The sequence below is a fragment of the Sarcophilus harrisii genome, chromosome 3 (genome assembly GCF_902635505.1).
Source record: "Sarcophilus harrisii chromosome 3, mSarHar1.11, whole genome shotgun sequence".
Taxonomy (NCBI): Eukaryota; Metazoa; Chordata; class Mammalia; order Dasyuromorphia; family Dasyuridae; genus Sarcophilus; species Sarcophilus harrisii.
In genome coordinates, this window is record NC_045428.1 from 606509505 (window position 1) to 606519128 (window position 9624).

The window sequence follows — 9624 nt, forward strand, 5'->3', positions numbered from 1 at the left end:
GTTTTTGCTAAAAACTCTTTAATGACACCTTATGTGGTAAAGAATCACCCAGTTTTCTGACTGATATATTTTTATTATGGGCAATGAACATGTGCATATTTGAGGGAAAAAATAGGTTTGTATAGTGTTCCAAACTGTCATGATGAGGCACAAAATGATTTTGGTGTTACATTAGTCACTGAGCAAATCTGAAGTGTAACATTGTTTTGATTTCTCAACCAATTCTCAAATTGTTTTCACACTGCAATGAAAGTCTGACATACAAGCACAAATCATCTCCCGATGGATGACCACAAGTATACAGCAGAGGGCTACTTTGTCATCTTAATCAGCATTTAATTACCACATCAAGAAAGTACACGTTTGTAGCCTTCTAGGGTAGATGGTAAGGTTTTTGAAAAACAATCACTAGACATTACAATCCATTTTGAACTCTTAGATTACCATACACATTCTACAGAAACAGACCTTGCATTGCCTCTCATTAGAGTGTTAAGGCTACCTCCTTATCTGAACTTCTCTTCTGCTTATGTTGCTATTCTTTTATTTAGCAGATTTTCAAAGGAATTGATTGGCAACCCAGTTCAGTCTATCCATAGAGTTTCTGTGAGAGAATAAACAGTGTTCCAGTAGTGGAAAAAAGAAAGTTATATCTGGAGTTCTTTCCTTACAAAGATTGTTTTATATGTATTTTTTAAACAAAGCAATTATACAAATCAACTCCAAGCATATTTACCTTTATATACTACTTGTTATTATTCAAGAGAAATAAATCTTTTCTATAGTAACAACTATTATTTGTTGAGTGGTTTGGGGGCTAAAAATTTTTTTTTCATTTCTCTACAGGAGAGATTATCCTTTAGGAATTCAAGGGTGCCCATTGTTCATCTCCATAAAGGTAAAGATATTAGATTATCTTGTGACAATCACAGGAGTGTCTTTCTTAGTCACTGATGACAATATTCTTGCCAGAGTCCTCCTCAATAGGCTGATCCTTTACCTGGAAGATGGTTATCTACCTGAGAGGCAGCGTGACTTAGGAAGGGCTGAAGAATGGCTGATATAGTGTTTGCTGCCCATGTATTGGGAAATGACTGAAGAAATCATGGTCTAAGAATATAATGAAAGATTATGGAGCCATAAGAAATGAGGAAAAGTGCAGTGTCAGAGAAGCCTGGGAAGAATTGTCTGAACTAATGTAGGGAGAAGCGAGCAAATCTCCAGGAGAAATACCAGAAGCAGAACAGAGGTCTACACAGAAGCAGAACACCTGTCAATCCGATCAAGTTTTTTGATACTGCCAGCAGTGAGGGCTTAGGGAAAATTATGTCAAAATTTGGTTGCCCCGAAAAGTTGATCAGTCTCGTGTGCCGATTTCATGATGGCATGAAATTTTTTTTTTGTTTTTTTTTTGTTTTGTTTTGCCCTGGTTCTGAATAATGGACAATGCTTTTACACTTTCCCAGGCACCAATAGAGTGAAACAAGGCTGCGTGCTTGCTCCCATGCTTTTTGGCATGATGTTTTCAGTCATGATGTCAGACGCTTTCAATGAGGAAGAACATAGCATCCAGGCCAGATCAGCAAGCAGATGGATGATAAATTATTTAATTTTAAAAGTTTACAGAGCAGGTCTAAAGTACAACACGATTTTTTTGGTTCACAGACGATTATACACTCCATGCAGTCTCTGAAGTTGAGATGTGATAGAGTATGGATCAATTCTCTGCTGCTTGTGCTAATTTTGACTTAACAATTAACACCAAGAAAAAAATGGTGCTGTCAGATGGACTAAGATGACAGGAAAAGATAATGATAAATGTTGAAGGGGACATGGGAAAACTGAGATGCTAATGCATTATTGGTGGAGTTGTGAATTGATCCAAATTCTGGAGAACAATTTGGAACTATACCCAAAGGGCTACAGAATGGGAATTGACTGGATGTCCATCAACTGGGAAATGCCTGGATAAGTTATGGTATATGCATGTAATTGAATATTATTATTCTATAAGAAATGATGAGCAGGCTGATTTCAGAAAGGCCTGGAAAGCCTTACATGAACTAAGTGAAGTGAGCAGAACCAGAACACTGTACACAGTAAAAGCAAGATTCTGTAATGATCAGTTATGATAGATTTAGCTCTTTTTAGCATGCAGTGATCCAAGACAATTTCAATAGACTTGGGATATAAAATGCCATCTACATCTAGAGAGAAAATTGGAGAATGAACGAGGATTATAGAATACTTATTTTTACCCTTTTTTTGGTTGTTTTTTCTTTGCTTTTTCTTTCTTATGGTTTTTCCCTTTTGTTCTAACTTTTTTTTCACAACATGACAAATATGGATATTAACTTCGTATAATATGTTCTGTTCAACCTTTCCAAAGTTGTAATTTATTTGATTAAAAATATTATACCTAGGGGCAGCTAGGTGGCGCAGTGGATAGAGCATCAGCCCTGAAGTCAGGACCTGAATCTGGTCTCCGACACTTAAAACTTTCCTAGCTGGGTGACCCTGGATAAGTCATTTAATCCCAATTGCCTCAGAAAAAAAAAAAATACTATACCCATTCACCAAAATCTGTAAAAATAAATCTGAATTGAATTGTTGCAGGTAATAGTAAGCATGAAGCCTGAATGGATATTTTAAAAAATTCTTATTAAAAGCCCTACAGTCAATTTTCAAAATTTGAAGCAGAATAAAAGTTTATATTTTATGATCACACAGAAAATGAAAGTATTCATTTGGATTTTTGTGGGATAAGTTATCCGGGTCATTATACTAAGCACTTGATGTAAACATTTAAACTATTATGAGAAACAGAATAAATCACCAAGGGTAGGTAGGATTGTAAAACACATTTTCTTTTTGTCTTGGAAAAGAGTTATAAGAACAAAAGATTTGGGGAATCACCTTTCCAGAGTCATGGTTATTCGTTGCATCAGTAAATATTGCTACAGAATAAACCCATCTCCTGGTTCTGCTTGCTTCTCCCTACATCAGTTCAGACAATTCTTCTGATGCTGTGCTTTTCCTCATTTCTTATGGCTTCATAATCTCTCATTATAGTCTTTTTTTTTTTTTTTTTTTTTTTTTTTTTTGCTGAGGCAATTAGGGTTAAGCGACTTGCCCAGGGTCACACAGCCAGGAATTGTTAAGCATCTGAGGTAAGACTTGAACTCAGGTCCTCCTGACTTCAGGGCTGGTGCTCTATCCACTGTGTCACCTAGCTGCCCCTCTCATTATATTCTTAAATCAAGACTTCTTCAGTCATTTCCCAATACATGGGCATCATCTTTACAAGGAAAAACCCAGCAACTATCATTCTGTGTCGGGTATATGGGTCTTTTCCCTCTTTCTGCGATTCCTTTAGTTATATATATATATATATATATATAACATGTTGTTACCCTCCTGTTTTTATGGGGATATTCTTATCACGTGAATTTTGTTATGACAATTAATTATAGGAGCATAATTTTATCATCAGGAAGGAACTGCAAGCCAATGGTTCTGCCACCTCCACCACATTTTAGGCCAGGAAGCTGGTGCTCAGAGGGTCAGTGACTGGCCCACAGGACCACTGCTGAGAAGTCCTGGTCTCAGGTAAGCATCCTGTGCTTCAACACCCCCAAAGCCTCTTAGGACAGCGGCCCTGCTGCTGTCCACCTGCTACAGAATACCACCTGCTGCCAGCTCACTCACCTGGACAAGAGCTCCTCCAGCCTCTCTGCTCTGGCAACCCCACTTCCCCGTGCTGAAGAGGGGAGATCAGATCTTCTCTAAGAACTGGAAGCCCTGGGAAAATGGAATAAGGGAGGGATGAGGATGGAGAGAGAGGTACAATTTGGGCCTCCATAGGGACAGGCATGTGCAAGCAAACAGCGTCCACAGGGCGCCTCAAGGATGCCTTCCAGGGGACTCATTGTTGGGATCTGTGGAGGGGCAAAGATCCTATTGCCCCCCTTTGTTGACCTTTTTTCATAGAAGGAAGGACTCATCCCAATGTTACTGTTATCTAGAAGTTAGAGGCAGTTGGTTGTGCAGTAAGAGGCCAGAACCTGGAGTCAGAAAGACAAATTCGAACCTCAGCTACGTGGCAGCTTTGTATTCTTGGGCAAGTGATGTTTGCCTAAGCACCCTCAACTAGGAAAAGGAGACAATAGTAGTGTAATAGTAATAGTACAGGACTGTAGAATGTGAAGGTCAGATGATAATGATCACCAAGTACTTGGTTGCGTTTCACATTCAAAACAGGTATAAGTAAAAGCTAATTCCCTTCCCTCCCTTCCTACCACCTGGCCTGGAATTTGAGGGAAGAATGAAGGAAGAATAAGGATAAATCGATTCTTTTTTGACAAAATTAAGAGTGATGAACTAGTCACTTAGAACCTCAGAGTTACCAGAGGAAATGGTCCTTACCAACAGAGAGCAGATTCTTGACATTCTCCAGCATGACCTCCTTGTGCAGCTCTTTCTGAGAAGGGTCCAAAAGGCCCCACTCCTCCTCAGTGAAGTCCACCGCCACATCCTTGAAGGTCACTGACTCCTAAACCATCAAAAGTCAAGAGATTGAGTGCAGGGGCAGCTGGGTGGTGCAGTGGATAGAGCAGTCCTGAACTCAGGAGGACCTGAATTCAAACATGGCCTCAGACACTTAACACTTCCCAACTGGGCAAGTCACTTAACCTCAATTGCCTCAACAACAAAAAAAGATTGAGTACAGAGATTTCGGAATTCCTCTAGTTCCATCAAATCTGAGGCAACTGAAACACTGGAAATTTGCCCCAAACTCATATAACCTTTGTGTGGTCTCAGAGCCAACACCTGAAACCATGTAACTAACAGCCCAATGAAATGTGGGGAAATGCATTTTATATTGGAAGTGAGCACCAGTTGGAAAAACAGAAGTTGGAGAATTGTCTTATTATTAAATGCTTCTCCCTATGGAATCGGGGAGGTCTGTGCTCTATCAGTAGGATATGAGACTGTGGAGAAGAAAGAGAGAAGGTGATGGGAAATTCCTCCTTAGCACAACTGTCCCAAGTGATACGTTAACAAAATTCTATGAATGGTTTGTGAGAAGCTGGCAAGGGTTGTGTATTCTGGGGAAAGAACTTTATCACTGATCCCTGAAGAGAGGATAAAGAAAAAGGAATTATCTGATTAATTTCTTAAAAAGCTGAGATGAAATCTTATTTAGATGAAGGCAACGTAAGAAACAGTTCTTAAGAGACATTACTCACACTCTGGCCTAATCTGTTTCCTGGTAATCAAGTGAAGGGTTATCTATTGTAATATAGGAGGCTTAAGGTAACATTGAGTTCAATATGTCACAGTCAAAAAAAAACCTTCTAGTTTTCCTTTATGATTGCTTTCCCTTGGTAATGGAATATATTCATTCATTTTAATATTAAGTTACGTAGAACAAAGCTGCTTAAACTGTGGGTTGGGTCAGGCACGTCACTGAAAGGAGGGATCATGAAAAATTTGGCAATAGTAAAAGGTTTCTGAATGCAACAACCAAAATTTAATTCACAATCAGTTGCACAATGAATCAGAGCTGTTCCTGGCAGCACTTGTCCATGCTGTATTTTGCAACTTTACTGAAGCCTTAGTTCTGAAAACACAACATGTGCACTTTACACTGTGCACACAGGAATACTGCCAGAAACACCTCAGTCAGATTCGAGACAGGGTCATGTACCTATTCCTTGGGCAAAAAGGGATCACCGGTGGAAAACTTTTAAGAAGCCCGTGATACAGAATAAGAGTAATGATGCTAGGGGATAGGAGGACTCCTTTATTTATTAAAAATGTAATATTTTATTAATTAGAGTTAGCGATTGAGCTGATTCATAGGAAAGACACAGACAGTACATGAAAAATAAAATATGCAAATATCTTGATAATTGGAAGGAATCATTTATTTTTCCCACTTGCTCTACATAGACTCGTGTTTGGCCAATGCTTTTAGTATGTTTGATTTTTCCATTTAATTTTCTCCCATTTCTAGTAGAATCAATGATGTGATTCACTTTTTCAGATATCCTATTGTTTTAGAGCAATCCCCTTTCATGTGCATGATCTTTGTCATTATTCCTTAAAACATCTGCTTTATGTTGTATTTGTAATACAACTTTCACTTCTAGCTTCCCTAGATCTGATTACTGAACTTCTATATATAGTCATCTATAACTGAATCCCTAGCTTGCTCCCAAAAGAAGCTCTCCCAAACCTCTTTCCTTTCCCATCCCTCCAAATGCTTTCTTTAGCATCATGGAGGGGGGGGGGGGGGACGGACTCCCAATTAAGGGCAAGGTCAGTTCATAAATCCCCCCATTTCTCATCTGGTCGCATGAATCTGGGACTTCAGTGTCTGGTCACTTCCTCCAGGTCTGCCATGATGGCCCAGCAACCACATTACAGCCCAGAATGGAGCATATTCCCCAAGGCTCAGCTCTGGGCCCTCTGCTCTTCTCCACATTGGAAGGCTGGAATGATCGTCATTGAAGATTGTTGCCAGATCCCTCCAACTAGCCTCAGCTCAGGGAAGCCCCCATGGGTTTCCATCACATCAGGTGAGCATCTGGGCATAGACGGACTATGGTGATAGGAAATCAGGAGACCATGGAGTAAAATAGTAGCCTGAGCTTTTAATGCCCAGCCACCAAGCCTGGAGGACTTTTGGGCCTCAGTGCCTTTTTAAAGGAAAACAAACAACTTCTCGTATCAGAAGTTAAGCTTGTGGCAGGGAGACAACCTGAGCCTGGAACCCAAAGGAAGACCTGACTTCATCTCTGACCTCAGAGAAGACAGACCTGTGAGACTCTGGGCAAGCCACTTAATCTGCTTGCCCCAGTTTCCTTAGCTGAAAAATGAGGCTAGTAAGAGTTCCTGTGTCCCAGGGTTTTTCTAATCCAACAGCTCTTGTGTGTGGCACAAAGTAGCCACTCCACCATCTCCACCCTCTGCCTGCCCTGCCTGCCATGGCCTCCTCACCACTCTGGCCCATCGTTCACACTCCTGCTGGGCCTTTCCCATTTACTTCTGTGGTTCAGGCCCCATACAACCTGGTCCCCAGCTCTTTCTCATCAGACTCTGCTTCCTCTCCAGCCTTTCTTGCTCCATTGGCCCCATTGGCTGTCTCTGTGTCTCTCTGTGCTGGTCCTTCTGCTTCCCTCCATCCTGGAGTCCCTCCAGGGACACCTCCAGCCCCATTTTCTGCCTTCAGAGCTCTGCTCCAGCCCCATCCAGACAAGACTCACACACAAAGGGTTTTCCTTGACCTTCAGTTGCTACAGGGGAGAACTTGGTCACAAGAAACAGAAAGGAAGGCGGGCCAGGTATGCAGAAAGGGAGCAAAGCCTTTGAAACCTATGGAGAGGGACCAATGAGGGACACGATTGCCCATGTCAGCCACTTGTAATGAGGGAGAATCTAACAAACACAAGGAGGGCAGCAACCGGGAGGGAGGGGGAAGTTAGTGCTTGAGAGAAATAAGTGCTTCAGAACACAGAATGAGAGCAAGGAAGTGGGGTTACAACCGTTTTTAATTTTATAGCAATATTTGTAAAAGAAATGATCCACAGCTAAGACACAGCCAGCCTCAAAGACCATCTTCTATGTGGTTGGAGATGGCCCCACTGGCGGATGCTGGTCAGATCCGGGATTGGATGGCACTCACCTGGGCTGGGGGTCTCTGGGTCCCAAGGGCCATTCCTTCTGGCTCCAGGCTCCTTGCTTGGGCCAGGCCTTAGTCCTCTGAAGGCTGAGCTGAAGAGGGACAAGAATCACAGAGAGGGAGATGTCTTTCCCTTCTCCTCCTGGGCCGGTCTACATGTATCTCCAGGGCCTGAGGTCCCAGAACAGTTACAAGGCCAGTGGTACTGGCCTTCAGGGATAGACCCCAACCAATAGGAGAAGGAAGCAGGGAAGGTCAAGGTAGGAAATGAAGGGCTCCTTCCCCCCCTTCATTTCTTTCTTCTCTTCAATCCCATCCTCTGAAAGCAACCCCCCAAAAAGGGCCTGCAGATCCCAGATGGGAGGAGATCAGGTGTAGCTTCTTTACCCCTGATTAAGAACTCCCCTTCCAAAGGATTAGTATGGCTGAGTTATGAAGGTAGAGCAAGTACGACCCAATGGTAAAAGTGTGGAAGCTGCCTTGGGACCTTTGGGAGGATATGAAGAGTCATTTTGCCCCATTACTTGGCCAAAAAATTTAATAAAAATATAAGCTGCCTAGATTAAACAGAAGAGGAAATAAAATATCAAAATATGCCTATTTTAGGAAAATTAATTAAATAGACCATAAATGAACTTTCTAAGAAAAAAGTTATCACCAGATGGTTTTACAAGTGAATTCTACCAAACGTTTAAAGATCATAATTCTAATCCTAAATAAATTATGTGAAATAATAGGCAGAGGAGGAGTTCTACCAATCTTTTCATATGAAAAAAATATGTTATTCATATCTAAACTAGGAAGAATAAAAACAGAAAAAAAGACTCTACACTCATTTCATTAATGAATATGGATACAAAAATCCAAAATAAAATACTACAAGAAGCTAGGAGACTACAATGGTATATCACAATATATCACTTTTGATCAAGTGTGATTTATACCAGGAATGGTTTAACATAAGAAAAACTATTAATATAATGGGTTAAATCAATAACAAACATTTCCAAACATCATATTAAATCAGAAAAAAGTTTTTTGATAAAATATAAAACTCATGGGACAGCTAGTTAATGTAATGGATAGAGCACTAGCTCTGAAGTCAGGAGGACCTGAATTCAAATTTAATCTCAGATATTTAACACTCCCTAATTATGTGACCCTGGGCAAAAAACAAACAAATAAATAATGCTCATTCTTATTAAAAACACTTGAAAATTTTGGTATAAATGAAAAAGAAATATCTACCGAAAATCATCAGCAAACATAAGTAATAATGGGGATAAGTTAGAAGTCTTCCCAACAAGATCAGGAGTAATACAAGAGTGTCCATTATCATTAATATTCAATATTGTATTAGAAATGCTAGCAATAGTGATAAGAAAAAAAAAGGAAACAGAAGGAATCAGAATGAACAATGAGATCATAAACTGTCTCTTTTTGCAAATGATAAAAACATTACTAGGAAAATTACTAGGAAAAAATTAATCCCTAATTAAAAAGTTGGTTTAAACAATAAATAATTTTAGCAAAGTAGTAGGATATAAAATAAACCCACTTTAAAATCATCAACCTTTCTATATATCAACAACAAAGAAGAGAGAATAATAACACACTTAAAATAACTGTAGACAGTATAAAATAGCAGAGAGTATAACTGCCAAGACAAACACAGGGACTATATGAACTTAATCAAAACACTTTTTATACAAATAAAGTCAGATTTAAATAATTGCAGAAATATCAGTTGTTTGTGGGTAGATTGGGCCAATATAATACAAATAACAATTTTACCTAAACTAATCTGATACTTATGTAATGCCATCCCAATTAAATTGCCAAAAAATTATTTTATTGAGCGAGAAAAAAATAAAAAATTCATTTGGAAAAAAACAGAAGGTCCCGAATATAAAAGGAATTAATGGAAAAAATGTAAA

At 39.6% G+C, this 9624-nt stretch overlaps 2 protein-coding genes across 2 annotated transcripts in view; one reads left to right on the plus strand and one right to left on the minus strand.

Moving 5' to 3' along the window:
• LOC105749013 (zinc finger protein 260-like) overlaps positions 1-1760 on the plus strand; it is a 22921-nt gene extending 21161 nt beyond the window's left edge. The window contains exon 3 of the mRNA XM_031964054.1: positions 847-1760. Within this exon, the coding sequence (XP_031819914.1) occupies positions 847-863 (17 nt within the window). The 3' untranslated portion in view covers positions 864-1760. The remainder of the gene's footprint in view (positions 1-846) is intronic.
• Positions 1-7775, minus strand: part of LOC111720193 (zinc finger protein 558-like) — a 9396-nt gene extending 1621 nt beyond the window's left edge. The window contains exons 1-3 of the mRNA XM_031964069.1: positions 7691-7775; positions 4426-4552; positions 3709-3801 (exon numbers count right to left, since the gene is read on the minus strand). Coding sequence (XP_031819929.1) covers positions 3709-3801; positions 4426-4552; positions 7691-7723 — 253 coding nt within the window. The 5' untranslated portion in view covers positions 7724-7775. The remainder of the gene's footprint in view (positions 1-3708; positions 3802-4425; positions 4553-7690) is intronic.
• Between the last annotated feature and the right edge of the window lie 1849 nt (positions 7776-9624).